Raw genomic sequence first — 20,006 nt, 5'->3', positions numbered from 1 at the left:
AGCATTGAAGGTCTCCATGAGCACAGTGGCGTCCATCATCCATAAATGGAAGAAGTGTGGAACCACCAGGACTCTTCCTAGAGCTGAGCGATTGGGGGAGAAGGGCCTCAGTCAGGGAGGAGACAGAGAACCCGATGGTCACTCTGGCAGAGCTCTCTCTGTGGAGAGAGGAAAACCTTCCAGAAGAACAACCAGCTCTGCAGCTCTCCACCAATCAGGCCTGAGAACCTTCCAGAAGAACAACCATCTCTGCAGCTCTCCACCAATCAGGCCTGAGAACCTTCCAAAAGAACAACCAGCTCTCCACCAATCAGGCCTTAGAACCTTCCAGAAGAACAACCATCTCTGCTGCTCTCCACCAATCTAGTTTGAGAACCTTCCAGAAGAACAACCATCTCTGCAGCTCTCCACCAATCAGCCCTGAGAACCTTCCAGAAGAACAACCATCTCTGCAGCTCTCCACCAATCAGGCCTGAGAACCTTCCAAAAGAACAACCAGCTCTCCACCAATCAGGCCTGAGAACCTTCCAAAAGAACAACCAGCACTCCGCCAATCAGGCCTGAGAACTTTCCAGAAGAACAACCATCTCTGCAGCTCTCCACCAATCAGGCCTGAGAACCTTCCAGAAGAACAACCATCTCTGCAGCTCTCCACCAATCAGGCCTGAGAACCTTCCAGAAGAACAACCATCTCTCCAGCTCTCCAACAATCAGCCCTAAAAACCTTCCAGAAGAACAACCATCTCTGCAGCTCTCCACCAATCAGGCCTGAGAACCTTCCAAAAGAACAACCATCTCTGCAGCTCTCCACCAATCAGGCCTGAGAACCTTCCAAAAGAACAACCAGCTCTCCGCCAATCAGGCCTGAGAACTTTCCAGAAGAACAACCATCTCTGCAGCTCTCCACCAATCAGGCCTGAGAACTTTCCAAAAGAACAACCATCTCTGCAGCTCTCCACCAATCAGGCCTGAGAACCTTCCAAAAGAACAACCAGCTCTCCGCCAATCAGGCCTGAGAACTTTCCAGAAGAACAACCATCTCTCCAGCTCTCCACCAATCAGGCCTGAGAACCTTCCAGAAGAACAACCATCTCTGCAGCTCTCCACCAATCAGGCCTGAGAACTTTCCAAAAGAACAACCAGCTCTCCACCAATCAGGCCTGAGAACCTTCCAGAAATACAACCATCTCTGCAGCTCTCCACCAATCAGGCCTGAGAACCTTCCAGAAGAACAACCATCTCTGCAGCTCTCCACCAATCAGGCCTGAGAACTTTCCAAAAGAACAACCAGCTTTCACCAATCAGGCCTGAGAACCTTCCAGAAGAACAACAATCTCTGCAGCTCTCCACCAATCAGGCCTGAGAACCTTCCAGAAGAACAACCATCTCTGCAGAACTCCACCAATCAGACCTGAGAACCTTCCAGAAGAACAACCATCTCTGCAGAACTCCACCAATCAGGCCTGAGAACTTTCCAAAAGAACAACCATCTCTGCAGAACGCCACCAATCAGGCCTGAGAACCTTCCAGAAGAACAACCATCTCTGCAGCTCTCCACCAATCAGACCTGAGAACTTTCCAAAAGAACAACCAGCTCTGCAGCTCTCCACCAATCAGGCCTGAGAACTTTCCAAAAGAACAACCAGCTCTCCACCAATCAGGCCTGAGAACCTTCCAGAAGAACAACCATCTCTGCAGCTCTCCACCAATCAGGCCTGAGAACCTTCCAGAAGAACAACCAACTCTACAGCTCTCCACGAATCAGCAGAAGCCACTCCTCAGTTAAAGGCACATGACAGCCCCCCTGGAGTTTGCCAAAAGGCACCTGAAGAACTATCAGACCATGAGAAAGAACAGTCTCTGGTCTGATGAAACAAAGATTTAACTTTTTGACCTGAATGGCATGTCTGGAGAAAAGCAGGCACCGCTCATCACCTGGACAATACCATCCCTACAGTGAAGCAGCATCAGCTGTAGGGGTGTTTAACAGCAGCAGGGACTGGGAAACTCGTCAGGATCTAGGGAAAGATGAGGAACTGGGAGACTCGTCAGGATCGAGGGAAAGATGAGGAACTGGGTGACTCGTCAGGGTCGAGGGAAAGATGAGGAACTGGAAGACTCGCCAGGATCGAGGGAAAGAGGGAAAGATGAGGAACTGGGTGACTCGTCAGGAAAGAGGGAAAGATCAGGAACTGGGAGACTCGTCAGGGTCGAGGGAAAGATGAGGAACTGGGAGACTCTTTAGGATCGAGGGAAAGATGAGGAACTGGGAGACTCGTCAGGATCGAGGGAAAGATGAGGAAGTGGGAGACTCGTCAGGGTCGAGGGAAAGATGTGGAACTGGGAGACTCGTTAGTGTCGAGGGAAAGATGGAGGAACTGGGAGACTCGTCAGGGTCGAGGGAAAGATGAGGAAGTGGGAGACTCGTCAGGGTCGAGGGAAAGATGTGGAACTGGGAGACTCGTTAGTGTCGAGGGAAAGATGAGGAACTGGGAGACTCGTCAGGGTCGAGGGAAAAATGTGGAACTGGGAGACTCGTTAGTGTCGAGGGAAAGATGAAGTGGGAGACTCGTCAGGATCGAGGGAAAGATGAGGAAGTGGGAGACTCGTCAGGGTCGAGGGAAAGATGAGGAACTGGGAGACTCGTCAGGGTCGAGGGAAAAATGTGGAACTGGGAGACTCGTTAGTGTCGAGGGAAAGATGAGGAAGTGGGAGACTCGTCAGGGTCGAGGGAAAGATGAGGAAGTGGGAGACTCGTCAGGATCGAGGGAAAGATGAGGAAGTGGGAGATTAGTCAGGGTCGAGGGAAAGATGAGGAAGTGGGAGACTCGTCAGGTTCGAGGGAAAGATGAGGAAGTGGGAGACTCGTCAGGATCGAGGGAAAGATGAGGAACTGGGAGACTCGTCAGGATCGAGGGAAAGATGAGGAAGTGGGAGACTCGTCAGGGTCGAGGGAAAGATGAGGAAGTGGGAGACTCGTCAGTGTCGAAGGAAAGATGAGGAAGTGGGAGACTCGTCAGGATCGAGGGAAAGATGAGGAAGTGGGAGACTCGTTAGTGTCGAGGGAAAGATGAGGAAGTGGGAGACTCGTCAGGATCGAGGGAAAGATGAACTGGGAGACTCGTCAGGGTCGAGGGAAAGATGAGGAAGTGGGAGACTCGTCAGTGTCGAGGGAAAGATGAGGAAGTGGGAGACTCGTCAGGGTCGAGGGAAAGATGAGGAACTGGGAGACTCGTCAGGATCGAGGGAAAGATGAGGAACTGGGAGACTCGTCAGGATCGAGGGAAAGATGAGGAACTGGGAGACTCGTCAGGGTCGAGGGAAAGATGAGGAAGTGGGAGACTCGTCAGGGTCGAGGGAAAGATGTGGAACTGGGAGACTCGTCAGGATCGAGGGAAAGATGAGGAACTGGGAGACTCGTCAGTGTCGAGGGAAAGATGAGGAAGTGGGAGACTCGTCAGGGTCGAGGGAAAGATGTGGAACTGGGAGACTCGTCAGGATCGAGGGAAAGATGAGGAACTGGGAGACTCGTCAGGATCGAGGGAAAGATGAGGAACTGGGAGACTCGTCAGGGTCGAGGGAAAGATTTGGAACTGGGAGACTCGTCAGTGTCGAGGGAAAGATGAGGAACTGGGAGATTCGTCAGGATCGAGGGAAAGATGAGGAAGTGGGAGACTCGTCAGTGTCGAGGGAAAGATGAGGAACTGGGAGACTCGTCAGGATCGAGGGAAAGATGAGGAACTGGGAGATTCGTCAGGATCGAGGGAAAGATGAGGAAGTGGGAGACTCGTTAGTGTCGAGGGAAAGATGAGGAACTGGGAGACTCGTTAGGGTCGAGGGAAAGATGAGGAACTGGGAGACTCGTCAGGGTCGAGGGAAAGATGAGGAAGTGGGAGACTCGTCAGGGTCAAGGGAAAGATGTGGAACTGGGAGACTCGTTAGTGTCGAGGGAAAGATGAGGAACTGGGAGACTCGTCAGGATCGAGGGAAAGATGAGGAACTGGGAGACTCATCAGGGTCGAGGGAAAGATGAGGAACTGGGAGACTCGTCAGGGTCGAGGGAAAGATGAGGAACTGGGAGACTCGTCAGGATCGAGGGAAAGATGAGGAACTGGGAGACTCGTCAGGGTCGAGGGAAAGATGAGGAACTGGGAGACTCGTCAGGGTCGAGGGAAAGATGAGGAACTGGGAGACTCGTCAGGATCGAGGGAAAGATGAGGAACTTGGAGATTCGTCAGGATCGAGGGAAAGATGAGGAAGTGGGAGACTCGTCAGGGTCGAGGGAAAGATGAGGAACTGGGAGACTCGTCAGGATCGAGGGAAAGATGAGGAACTGGGAGACTCGTCAGGGTCGAGGGAAAGATTTGGAACTGGGAGACTCGTCAGTGTCGAGGGAAAGATGAGGAACTGGGAGACTCGTCAGGGTCGAGGGAAAGATTTGGAACTGGGAGACTCGTCAGTGTCGAGGGAAAGATGAGGAACTGGGAGACTTGTTAGTGTCGAGGGAAAGATGAGGAACTGGGAGATTTGTCAGGGTCGAGGGAAAGATGAGGAAGTGGGAGACTCGTCAGTGTCGAGGGAAAGATGAGAAACTGGGAGACTCGTTAGTGTCGAAGGAAAGATGAGGAACTGGGAGACTCTTTAGGATCGAGGGAAAGATGAGGAACTGGGAGACTCGTCAGGATCGAGGGAAAGATGAGGAAGTGGGAGACTCGTCAGGATCGAGGGAAAGATGTGGAACTGGGAGACTCGTTAGGGTCGAGGGAAAGATGAGGAACTGGGAGACTCGTTAGGGTCGAGGGAAAGATGAGGAACTGGGAGACTCGTCAGGGTCGAGGGAAAGATGAGGAACTGGGAGACTCGTTAGTGTCGAGGGAACGATGAGGAACTGGGAGACTCGTCAGGGTCGAGGGAAAGATGAGGAACTGGGAGACTCGTTAGTGTCGAGGCAACGATGAGGAACTGGGAGACTCGTCAGGGTCGAGGGAAAGATGAGGAACTGGGAGACTCGTCAGGGTCGAGGGAAAGATGAGGAAGTGGGAGACTTTAGGATCGAGGGAATAATGAGGAACTGGGAGACACGTCAAGATCAAGGGAAAGACGAATGTACAGAGACATCCATGATGAAAACCTGTGCTTGAACTCAGACTGGGGCAACGGTTCATCTTCCAACAGGACAACGACCCTCAGCACACACCCAAGATAACAGAGCAGTGGCTACGGGACAGCTCTGTGAATGTCCTTGAGTGGCCCAGCCAGAGCCCAGACTTGAACCCGATTGAACATCTCTGGAGAGATCTGAAAATGGCTGTGCACCGACGCTCCACATCCAACCTGATGGAGCTTGAGAGGTTTTGCAAAGAAGAATGGGAGAAACTGCCCAAAAATAAGTGTGCCAAGCTTGCAGCATCATAGTCAAAGAGACTTGAGACTGTAATTGAGCGTTCGCAATGACCTGCCCCCCTTTAGTTACTGTTGCTATGTCCGACAAGCCACGCCCGTCTCACGCCCCATCATGTCATCACGCAGTGAAACACACATCGCGGAGCAGAGAGGACACTGACAACACGCTGACAGACAGGACAGACCAGCTTACTTTTGATATGAAACAAAGTCTCAACTTTCAAATTTGGTAATTTTTTTAAGAAATTTAAACAATAAAAAATAACGTTTTGTGGCTCTTTAATGTGTCTGACAGATCGCTAGACCCTCAGTTAAAGCTGCTCGTGAACCGATCATCTCGTCCTTCTAGTTCAATTATAGCATCAAATAAACATAAATAAACATGAATGAACATCAGAAGGAATGTTGTTTTAACCGCAGAAAGACCTCAGTACACTCCGTTTTTCAAGTTCAAATCCTCTAACGTTAATCTACGAACTCTCCTGACTGCTTTGTCGGACAAAAATGGCGGATTCGGCGGATGGTGGATTATGATCGGTCAGATCTCCTGTCAATCAATCCCTGCTTCAACAAAGTATTGAGCAAAGGCTGTGAATACTTATGTACATAAGTACATTTTTCGTTTCTTATTTTTAATAAATATGCAAAGATTTCAAACAAACTTCTTTCACGCTGTCATTATGGATTATTGTTTGTAGAATTTTGAGGAAAATAATGAATTTAATCCATTTTGGAATAAGGCTGTAACCTGGAAAAAGTGAAGCGCTGTGAATACTTTCCCGGATGCACTGTAATTACAATTACATACACACACACACACACACAGCTTTCTCAGTATTTGAAGCGTGTGAAGGGGGATGAGGCAGCAGGACTCTCTTCTCCTCTGGTGTTTCTGTCCTCAGTCTCTAGATGATCTAGATCACACACACACACACACACACATACTCGCACACACTCACTCGAGCTGTTTCTCTCCTCAGGCTCTAGATGGCACTGTGGACTCGAGCTCTCTGTTCTCCTGTCAGCTGGAGGCCCATCACACACACACACACACACTGACCCAGAGACGCCTGGAGGATCTGAAGCGCTCGCGAGACCGACTGCAGGACGAGCTGCGGGACGCAGATGAGCACAGAGAGACCACACACACACACAACCAGGTGAGCACACACACACACAGCAAGGTGAGCGCACAAACACACACAACCAGGTGAGCACACACACGCACACAGACAGACAGACACACACACACACACGCACACACACACACACACACACAGCAAGGTGAGCACATGCACAGACACACACACACTCACACTCACACTCACAAACACACACAACCAGGTGTGTCATTTACCAGCTAAGTCTCACGGTACCGGCCGCTCAGAGACGTGTGACGCTGCTCAGAAACAGGAAGTCTTTTTCATCTGTGTATCCGCTCCTGTAGGGGTTAGGGCAGGGATAGGCAACGTCGATCCTGGAGTGTCACTGTCCTGCAGAGTTTAACTCCAACCCTAATCAAACACACCTGAGCAAGCTAATCAATGTCTTCAGGATTACTAATGCTAAAGGCAGGTGAGTTTATATCAGGGTTGGAGCTAAACTCTGCAGGACAGCGGCACTCTAGGACCGACGTTGCCTATCCCTGGGTTAGGGTAACACCCACACACACACTCTTGTTTACTGATTGGCTAGAGAAATTGAGATGATAGTTCCAGGACTGAGGGCCGTCGACTCCAGTCATGTAGAAGATCACCTGCTTTATTGTGTACAGATGTTTGAGGCATCATGTAAACGCTGTCAGTGTGTGTGTGTTTCTGTGCAGGATCTGTGTGAGACGCTGGAGCAGCTGCGGTCTGAGCTGCGGGTGAAAGTGTGTGAGCTGAGAGACCGTGAGGCCGAAACACACTCCGACATCAGCGACAGAGACGAGACCATCGCACAGCTACAGAAGAGCTTACGCCGCAAACACACACTGCTGCAGGTCACACACACACACACTGCTGCAGGTCACACACACCCACTGCTGCAGGTCACACACACACACTCACACACTGCTGCAGGTCACACACACACACACACACACTCACACACTGCTGCAGGTCACACACACTCACTGCTGCACACTTACTGTGTTTGTTTCAGGAGTATTCAGAGCTGCTGAACTCCAGCGGAGCCTCAGAGAGAGACACACTTCTGCACGCGCTCAGGAGTCGCATCCGAGACCGAGACGCCGCTCTGGAGGTGTGTGTGTGTAGCGGTCGTAGATCTCATGTGTAGCTCCGCCCACAGCCTGATCTTATTGCGCCAAAATCTGAATTAAAGTGCATCTATCCATTATAAAAGTGCATCTATCCATCATTAAAGTGCATCTATCCATTATAAAAGTGCATCTATCCATCATTAAAGTGCATCTATCCATCATAAAAGTGAATCTATCATCATAAAAGTGCATCTATCCATGATAAAAGTGCATCTATCCATCATAAAAGTGTATCTGTCCATCATAAAAGTGCATCTATCCATGCTAAAAGTGCATCTATCATTAAAGTGCATCTATCCATCATAAAAGTGCATCTATCCATGATACAAGTGCATCTATCCATGATAAAAGTGCATCTATCCATCATAAAAGTGCATCTGTCCATCATAAAAGTGCATCTGTCCATGATAAAAGTGCATCTATCCATCATAAAAGTGCATCTATCCATGATACAAGTGCATCTATCCATGATAAAAGTGCATCTATCCATGATAAAAGTGCATCTATCCATGATAAAAGTGCATCTATCCATGATAAAAGTGCATCTATCCATGATACAAGTGCATCTATCCATGATACAAGTGCATCTATCCATGATACAAGTGCATCTATCCATGATACAAGTGCATCTATCCATGATACAAGTGCATCTATCCATCATAAAAGTGCATCTATCCATGATACAAGTGCATCTATCCATCATAAAAGTGCATCTATCCATGATACAAGTGCATCTATCCAACTCTGATGTTCTGCAGACGTAGCTGTAACAGTCGTGTGTGTGTTTCAGCGCTCGATCGATGAGAAGTTCCTCTGTCTGGAGGAGAAGGACGCTGAAGTGCATCGACTGCAGCTGATGCTGCGCGAGAAAGACCGAGACCTGGAGAGACTGCGCTGCGTCCTCAACAACACCAACGACACCGTCACGGTGTGTGTCTTCATCTGCCGTCACACGCACACTGCTGAGCTGTGATGAACTCTCTGAATGTGTGTGTGTGTGCAGGGTCTGGATGCTCTGGTGCACAGTAAGGAGCTGGAATTAGAGAGAACACTGGAAACGTGCCGAAAGCTGGAGTGGATGAAACAGCAGAGCGATGAGAACCACACACTCGCTGTTCGAGAGAGAGACGGCGTCATCCAGCGGCTGCAAACTGCTCTACACACACACAGCAAAGAGACTGAGGTAAACGCACTCGCTAAGCTTGAGTCAGATACAAACACATGATTAACGCAGTACATTTACACACAACACATCATTACCGCTGTACATTTACACACAGCACATCATTACCGTGGTACATTTACACACAACACATCATTACCGTGGTACATTTACACACAACACATCATTACCGCTGTACATTTACACACAACACATCATTACCGCGGTACATTTACACACAGCACATCATTACCGCTGTACATTTACACACAGCACATCATTACCGCTGTACATTTACACACAACACATCATTACCGTGGTACATTTACACACAACACATCATTACCGTGGTACATTTACACACAACACATCATTACCGCTGTACATTTACACACAACACATCATTATCGCGGTACATTTACACACAACACATCATAACCGTGGTACATTTACACACAACACATCATTACCGTGGTACATTTACACACCTCACATCATTACCGCGGTACATTTACACACAACACATCATTACCGCTGTACATTTACACACAACACATCATTACCGCTGTACATTTACACACAGCACATCATTACCGTGGTACATTCACACACAACACATCATTAGCATGGTACATTTACACACAACACATCATTACCGTGGTACATTTAAACACAACACATCATTACCGCGGTACATTTACACACAACACATCATTACCGCTGTACATTTACACACAACACATCATTACCGCTGTACATTTACACACAGCACATCATTACTGCTGTACATTTACACACAGCACATCATTACTGCTGTACATTTACACACAGCACATCATTACCGTGGTACATTTACACACAACACATCATTACCGTGGTACATTTACACACAACACATCATTACCGTGGTACATTTACACACAACACATCATTACCGCGGTACATTTACACACAACACATCATTACCGCTGTACATTTACACACAGCACATCATTACCGCGGTACATTTACACACAGCACATCATTACCGCTGTACATTTACACACAGCACATCATTACCGTGGTACATTTACACACAGCACATCATTACCGCTGTACATTTACACACAGCACATCATTACCGCTGTACATTTACACACAGCACATCATTATCGTGGTACATTTACACACAACACATCATTACCGCTGTACATTTACACACAGCACATCATTACCGCTGTACATTTACACACAGCACATCATTACCGTGGTACATTTACACACCTCACATCATTACCGCGGTACATTTACACACAACACATCATTACCGCTGTACATTTACACACAACACATCATTACCGCTGTACATTTACACACAGCACATCATTACCGTGGTACATTTACACACAGCACATCATTACCGCTGTACATTTACACACAGCACATCATTACCGTGGTACATTTACACACCTCACACAGGGCCGGTTCTAGACATTTGGAGGCCCTAGGCAATATTCCTGTTGGAGGCCCCCCACCCCCAATAAAAAACTCTTGAAACATATATGATTCCTAACCTTTTAATTTATACAACGTTTAATTTTAAATGTTTTTACTTACACAGTACATAAGTTTGGACACATTACTATTTTTAATGTTTTTGAAAGAAGTCTCTTATGCTCATCAAGCCTGGATTTATTTGATCAAAAATACAGAAAAATAATATATATTGAAATATTATTAAAATTTAAAATAATGGTTTTCCTATACTATACTTTAAAATATATTTCTGTGATGCAAAGCTGAATTTAGTGTCATGTGATCCTTCAGAAAACTTTATAATATTCTGATTTATTATCAAATGTTAGAAATGGTGCTTAATATTTATTTTATAACCTGTGATACTTTTTTCAGGATTTTTTTTTATTATTAAAAAGTTGTTTTAAAAAAGTCTTCACTATCACTTTTTATATATTTAACACTTCCTTGCTGAATATTCCTGTTTTTTTTTTTTTTTTTTTTTTTTTTGATCAAATAAATGCAGGCTTGTAGAGCATAATAAAAAAACTTCTTTCAAAAACATTAAAAATAGTAATTGGTCCAGACTTTTTACCAGTAGGCTACTGCATGTACATATTATCAAACTTCATCTAAGGTAATCTCTTTTTTGTTTAATGAAGATGTTATTGTTATTGTTATTTTGCTGTTTTATTCAATTTATTCACATTTCCAGAATACCACTTCAGTGATATATGCTTTTATAATTTTTTTGATAGCTGCGGTATGGGCAGGATTTCCCCTCCCATTTAATCAATATTGACTGCAGATAATGTCATATTATTAATATAAGTAATATGATATTGCTAGCTTAAATATACTATACACAAATCAAGTGGAAGAGAAAGACACGATCGCTACTGATTAGGAAAAAAAAATTCTAAACTGATATTATTGGCGTAAGTAGGCTGATGTCAGACAGGGTATAATCTAATCATCAGCAGAATTTAGAAGATAGACCCATGAGATCCTTTATTTGAAACATTTAAAATGTTGTAGTGTGTTGGCTTTTTAACTTTGAATACAAACGTCCTGTCTTTTACTTTTGTAGTGTTTTTAGTCAGCTCCCGACACGATGTTATTCATTGTATGCGCAAATTCAAAGCGTCGCGTCTGGGCACGTTAATGACGCTCGCGCTCTTTTAAACTCGTAATAAAGCGGTGTATGATTTTGTCCAGAAATGACGCTGATCTACAGTACAAGTTTATATTTAGAATACATTGCAATCACTCCAAAATAGATGACGACAACGCACACACCTGCATTAGAGTGCTTCTTTGCGTGCCTATTTAGACTTTTGCTTCGCAGCACCTGATGGGCTGGCGTTAATGTGACGTAATGTAACAGTCTATGGTTAAGATAAACATCGTCACTATTTTTTAGTTAATTAATAAATATTGAAATAAATTGTAGATAGGATATTTGTATTTTTTTTATTTTTTTTATTTTTGTCCTTCTGTCTGGGCCCCATCCCACCAATCGGGCCCTAGGCACGTGCCTAGTTTGCCTTTGCGTTAATCCGGCTCTGACCTCACATCATTACCGCGGTACATTTACACACAACACATCATTACCGCTGTACATTTACACACAACACATCATTACCGCGGTACATTTACACACAACATCATTACCGTGGTACATTAACACACAACACATCATTACCGCGGTACATTTACACACAGCACATCATTACCGCTGTACATTTACACACAGCACATCATTACCGTGGTAAATTTACACACAGCACATCATTACCGCTGTACATTTACACACAGCACATCATTACCGTGGTACATTTACACACCTCACATCATTATAGTTGTACATTTACACACAACACATCATTACCGCGGTACATTTACACACCTTACATCATTACCGCTGTACATTTACACACCTCACATCATTACCGCGGTACATTTACACACAGCACATCATTACCGTGGTACATTTACACACCTCACATCATTACCGCGGTACATTTACACACCTCACATCATTACCGCTGTACATTTACACACCTCACATCATTACCGCGGTACATTTACACACAGCACATCATTACCGTGGTACATTTACACACCTCACATCATTACTGCGGTACATTTACACACAGCACATCATTACCGTGGTACATTTACACACCTCACATCATTACCGCGGTACATTTACACACAGCACATCATTACCGCTGTACATTTACACACAACACATCATTACCGTGGTACATTTACACACCTCACATCATTACAGTTGTACATTTACACACAACACATCATTACCGTGGTACATTTACACACAACACATCATTACCGCGGTACATTTACACACAACACATCATTACCGCGGTACATTTACACACAGCACATCATTACCGCGGTACATTTACACACAGCACATTATTACCGCTGTACATTTACACACCTCACATCATTACCACGGTACATTTACACACAACACATCATTACCGCTGTACATTTACACACCTCACATCATTACCGCGGTACATTTACACACAGCACATCATTACGGCGGTACATTTACACACAACACATCATTACCGCTGTACATTTACACACAACACATCATTACCGCTGTACATTTACACACCTCACATCATTACCGTGGTACATTTACACACAACACATCATTACCGCTGTACATTTACACACAACACATCATTACCACTGTACATTTACACACCTCACATCATTACCGTGGTACATTTACACACAGCACATTATTACCGCTGTACATTTACACACCTCACATCATTACCACGGTACATTTACACACAACACATCATTACCGCTGTACATTTACACACCTCACATCATTACCGTGGTACATTTACACACAACACATCATTACCGCGGTACATTTACACAACACATCATTACCGCTGTACATTTACACACATCACATCATTACCGCTGTACATTTACACACAGCACATCATTACCGTGGTACATTTACACACAGCACATCATTACCGCTGTACATTTACACACAACACATCATTACCGCGGTACATTTACACACAACACATCATAACCGTGGTACATTTACACACAACACATCATTACCGTGGTACATTTACACACAACACATCATTACCGCTGTACATTTACACACAGCACATCATTACCGCTGTACATTTACACACAGCACATCATTACTGTGGTACATTTACACACAGCACATCATTACCGCTGTACATTTACACAGAGCCCATCATTACCATGGTACATTTACACACCTCACATCATTACCGCGGTACATTTACACACAACACATCATTACCGCTGTACATTTACACACAGCACATCATTACCGCTGTACATTTACACACAGCACATCATTACCGTGGTACATTTACACACAGCACATCATTACCGCTGTACATTTACACACAGCACATCATTACCGTGGTACATTTACACACCTCACATCATTACCGCGGTACATTTACACACAACACATCATTACCGCTGTACATTTACACACAACACATCATTACCGCTGTACATTTACACACAGCACATCATTACCATGGTACATTTACACACAGCACATCATTACCGCTGTACATTTACACACAGCACATCATTACCGTGGTACATTTACACACAACACATCATTAGCATGGTACATTTACACACAACACATCATTACCGTGGTACATTTACACACAACACATCATTACCGCTGTACATTTACACACAACACATCATTACCGCGGTACATTTACACACAACACATCATAACCGTGGTACATTTACACACGACACATCATTACCGTGGTACATTTACACACAACACATCATTACCGCTGTACATTTACACACAGCACATCATTACTGTGGTACATTTACACACAGCACATCATTACCGCTGTACATTTACACACAGCACATCATTACAGCGGTACATTTACACACAGCACATCATTACCGCTGTACATTTACACACAGCACATCATTACCGCGGTACATTTACACACAGCACATCATTACCGCTGTACATTTACACACAGCACATCATTACCGTGGTACATTTACACACAGCACATCATTACCGCTGTACATTTACACACAGCACATCATTACCGCTGTACATTTACACACAGCACATCATTACCGTGGTACATTTACACACAGCACATCATTACCGCTGTACATTTACACACAGCACATCATTACCGTGGTACATTTACACACCTCACATCATTACCGCGGTACATTTACACACAACACATCATTACCGCTGTACATTTGCACACAACACATCATTACCGCTGTACATTTACACACAGCACATCATTACCGTGGTACATTTACACACAGCACATCATTACCGCTGTACATTTACACACAGCACATCATTACCGTGATACATTTACACACCTCACATCATTACCGCGGTACATTTACACACAACACATCATTACCGCTGTACATTTACACACAACACATCATTACCGCGGTACATTTACACACAACACATCATTACCGTGGTACATTTAAACACAACACATCATTACCGCGGTACATTTACACACAGCACATCATTACCGCTGTACATTTACACACAGCACATCATTACCGTGGTACATTTACACACAACACATCATTACCGCTGTACATTTACACACCTCACATCATTACGGCGGTACATTTACACACAGCACATCATTACCGTGGTACATTTACACACCTCACATCATTACCACGGTACATTTACACACAGCACATCATTACCGTGGTACATTTACACACAGCACATCATTACCGCTGTACATTTACACACAGCACATCATTACCGCTGTACATTTACACACAGCACATCATTACCGTGGTACATTTACCCACAGCACATCATTACCGCTGTACATTTACACACAGCACATCATTACCGTGGTACATTTACACACCTCACATCATTACCGCGGTACATTTACACACAACACATCATTACCGCTGTACATTTACACACAACACATCATTACCGCTGTACATTTACACACAGCACATCATTACCGTGGTACATTTACACACAGCACATCATTACCGCTGTACATTTACACACAGCACATCATTACCGTGGTACATTTACACACCTCACATCATTACCGCGGTACATTTTCACACAACACATCATTACCGCTGTACATTTACACACAATACATCATTACCGCGGTACATTTACACACAACACATCATTACCGTGGTACATTTAAACACAACACATCATTACCGCGGTACATTTACACACAGCACATCATTACCGCTGTACATTTACACACAGCACATCATTACCGTGGTACATTTACACACAACACATCATTACCGCTGTACATTTACACACCTCACATCATTACCGCGGTACATTTACACACAGCACATCATTACCGTGGTACATTTACACACCTCACATCATTACCACGGTACATTTACACACCTCACATCATTACCGCTGTACATTTACACACCTCACATCATTACCGCGGTACATTTACACACAGCACATCATTTCCGTGGTACATTTACACACCTCACATAATTACTGCGGTACATTTACACACAGCACATCATTACCGTGGTACATTTACACACCTCACATCATTACCGCGGTACATTTACACACAACACATCATTACCGCTGTACATTTACACACAGCACATCATTACCGTGGTACATTTACACACCTCACATAATTACTGCGGTACATTTACACACAGCACATCATTACCGTGGTACATTTACACACCTCACATCATTACCGCGGTACATTTACACACAACACATCATTACCGCTGTACATTTACACACAGCACATCATTACCGTGGTACATTTACACACCTCACATCATTACAGTTGTACATTTACACACAACACATCATTACCGCGGTACATTTACACACAACACATCATTACTGCGGTACATTTACACACAACACATCATTAACGCGGTACATTTACACACAGCACATCATTACCGTGGTACATTTACACACCTCAAATCATTACTGCGGTACATTTACACACAACACATCATTACTGCGGTACATTTACACACAACACATCATTACCGCTGTACATTTACACACAGCACATCATTACCGTGGTACATTTACACACCTCACATCATTACTGCGGTACATTTACACACAACACATCATTACCACGGTACATTTACACACAACACATCATTACCGCTGTACATTTACACACCTCACATCATTACCGCGGTACATTTACACACAGCACATCATTACCGCTGTACATTTACACACAACACATCATTACCGCTGTACATTTACACACAACACATCATTACCGCTGTACATTTACACACCTCACATCATTACCGTGGTACATTTACACACAACACATCATTACCGCGGTACATTTACACACAACACATCATTACCCCTGTACATTTACACACATCACATCATTACCGCTGTATATTTACACACAGCACATCATTACCGTGGTACATTTACACACAACACATCATTACCGCTGTACATTTACACACCTCACATCATTACCGCGGTACATTTACACACAGCACATCATTACCGTGGTACATTTACACACCTCACATCATTACCACGGTACATTTACACACAGCACATCATTACCGTGGTACATTTACACACAGCACATCATTACCGCTGTACATTTACACACAGCACATCATTACCGCTGTACATTTACACACAGCACATCATTACCGTGGTACATTTACACACAGCACATCATTACCGCTGTACATTTACACACAGCACATCATTACCGTGGTACATTTACACACCTCACATCATTACCGCGGTACATTTACACACAACACATCATTACCGCTGTACATTTACACACAACACATCATTACCGCTGTACATTTACACACAGCACATCATTACCATGGTACATTTACACACAGCACATCATTACCGCTGTACATTTACACACAGCACATCATTACCGTGGTACATTTACACACCTCACATCATTACCGCGGTACATTTACACACAACACATCATTACCGCTGTACATTTACACACAACACATCATTACCGCGGTACATTTACACACCTCACATCATTACCGCGGTACATTTACACACAGCACATCATTACCGTGGTACATTTACACACCTCACATCATTACCACGGTACATTTACACACAGCACATCATTACCGTGGTACATTTACACACAGCACATCATTACCGCTGTACATTTACACACAGCACATCATTACCGCTGTACATTTACACACAGCACATCATTACCGTGGTACATTTACACACAGCACATCATTACCGCTGTACATTTACACACAGCACATCATTACCGTGGTACATTTACACACCTCACATCATTACCGCGGTACATTTACACACAACACATCATTACCGCTGTACATTTACACACAACACATCATTACCGCTGTACATTTACACACAGCACATCATTACCATGGTACATTTACACACAGCACATCATTACCGCTGTACATTTACACACAGCACATCATTACCGTGGTACATTTACACACCTCACATCATTACCGCGGTACATTTACACACAACACATCATTACCGCTGTACATTTACACACAACACATCATTACCGCGGTACATTTACACACCTCACATCATTACCGCGGTACATTTACACACAGCACATCATTACCGCTGTACATTTACACACAACACATCATTACCGCTGTACATTTACACACAACACATCATTACCGCTGTACATTTACACACCTCACATCATTACCGTGGTACATTTACACACAACACATCATTACCGCGGTACATTTACACACAACACATCATTACCCCTGTACATTTACACACATCACATCATTACCGCTGTATATTTACACACAGCACATCATTACCGTGGTACATTTACACACAACACATCATTACCGTGGTACATTTACACACCTCACATCATTACCGCGGTACATTTATACACCTCACATCATTACCACAGTACATTTACACACAACACATCATTACCGTGGTACATTTACACACCTCACATCATTACCGCGGTACATTTACACACCTCACATCATTACCGTGGTACATTTACACACCTCACATCATTACCGCGGTACATTTATACACCTCACATCATTACCGCGGTACATTTACACACAGCACATCATTAAGCTTGCGGCAGCTGAGTCAGTCTGTGTGTTACAGGAGCTCCGGTCAGTGTTGTTGGGAAAGCTGTCGGCCACTGATGTCTTGCAGGAACTCCAGGCTCGTCTCTCTACGAGAGAGCGTCTGTTTCAGGAAGTGATGTCAGAGCGCAGTCTCCAGCTGCAGGAACACCACACACACCTGACGGAGCTGCTCAACACCATCAGCTCCAGAGATCAGGAAAAGAAGGTGCCGATGATCAGCAGTTATCATGTTCTTTCCTGTGTGCTGGTTTCTTCATGTTTCCCGTGTTCCCTCAGGATTTCCTCATGTTCTGTCCTGTGTGCTGGTCTCCTCATGTCTCCCGTGTTCCCTCAGGATTTCCTCATGTTCTGTCCTGTGTGCTGGTCTTCTCATGTTTCCCGTGTTCCCTCAGGATTTCCTCATGTTCTGTCCTGTGTGCTGGTCTTCTCATGTTTCCCGTGTTCCCTCAGGATTTCCTCATGTTCTGTCCTGTGTGCTGGTCTTCTCATGTTTCCCGTGTTCCCTCAGGATTTCCTCATGTTCTGTCCTGTGTGCTGGTCTTCTCATGTTTCCCGTGTTCCCTCAGGATTTCCTCATGTTCTGTCCTGTGTGCTGGTCTTCTCATGTTTCCCGTGTTCCCTCAGGATTTCCTCATGTTCTGTCCTGTGTGCTGGTCTTTTCATGTCATTGTTCCCTCAGGATTTCCTCATGTTCTGTCCTGTGTGCTGGTCTTTTCATGCCTCCCGTGTTCCCTCAGGATTTCCTCATGTTCTGTCCTGTGTGCTGGTCTTCTCATGTTTCCCGTGTTCCCTCAGGATTTCCTCATGTTCTGTCCTGTGTGCTGGTCTTCTCATGTTTCCCGTGTTCCCTCAGGATTTCCTCATGTTCTGTCCTGTGTGCTGGTCTTCTCATGTTTCCCGTGTTCCCTCAGGATTTCCTCATGTTCTGTCCTGTGTGCTGGTCTTCTCATGTTTCCCGTGTTCCCTCAGGATTTCCTCATGTTCTGTCCTGTGTGCTGGTCTTCTCATGTTTCCCGTGTTCCCTCAGGATTTCCTCATGTTCTGTCCTGTGTGCTGGTCTTCTCATGTTTCCCATGTTCCTTCAGGATTTCCTCATGTTCTGTCCTGTGTGCTGGTCTCCTCATGTCTCCCGTGTTCCCTCAGGATTTCCTCATGTTCTGTCCTGTGTGCTGGTCTCCTCATGTCTCCCGTGTTCCCTCAGGATTTCCTCATGTTCTGTCCTGTGTGCTGGTCTCCTCATGTCTCCCGTGTTCCCTCAGGATTTCCTCATGTTCTGTCCTGTGTGCTGGTCTTCTCATGTCTCCCGTGTTCCCTCAGGATTTCCTCATGTTCTGTCCTGTGTGCTGGTCTTCTCATGTCTCCCGTGTTCCCTCAGGATTTCCTCATGTTCTGTCCTGTGTGCTGGTCTTCTCATGTTTCCCA

General features: G+C 44.9%; 1 protein-coding gene across 8 annotated transcripts in view; it reads left to right on the top strand.

Moving 5' to 3' along the window:
* Positions 1 to 20,006, top strand: part of LOC130078121 (myomegalin-like) — a 129,088-nt gene that overhangs the window by 27,751 nt on the left and 81,331 nt on the right. For all 8 annotated transcript variants that reach the window (XM_056243632.1, XM_056243627.1, XM_056243628.1 and 5 more), the window contains 6 exons: positions 6,384 to 6,563; positions 7,229 to 7,387; positions 7,549 to 7,647; positions 8,457 to 8,594; positions 8,670 to 8,849; positions 18,601 to 18,789. In XM_056243632.1, the coding sequence (XP_056099607.1) occupies positions 6,384 to 6,563; positions 7,229 to 7,387; positions 7,549 to 7,647; positions 8,457 to 8,594; positions 8,670 to 8,849; positions 18,601 to 18,789 (945 nt within the window). The remainder of the gene's footprint in view (positions 1 to 6,383; positions 6,564 to 7,228; positions 7,388 to 7,548; positions 7,648 to 8,456; positions 8,595 to 8,669; positions 8,850 to 18,600; positions 18,790 to 20,006) is intronic.

This window comes from Rhinichthys klamathensis, unplaced genomic scaffold (genome assembly GCF_029890125.1).
Source record: "Rhinichthys klamathensis goyatoka isolate OS25496 unplaced genomic scaffold, OSU_Roscu_1.1 h1tg000818l_1, whole genome shotgun sequence".
NCBI lineage: Eukaryota > Metazoa > Chordata > Actinopteri > Cypriniformes > Leuciscidae > Rhinichthys > Rhinichthys klamathensis.
This window is presented reverse-complemented; position numbering and strand designations above follow the sequence as displayed.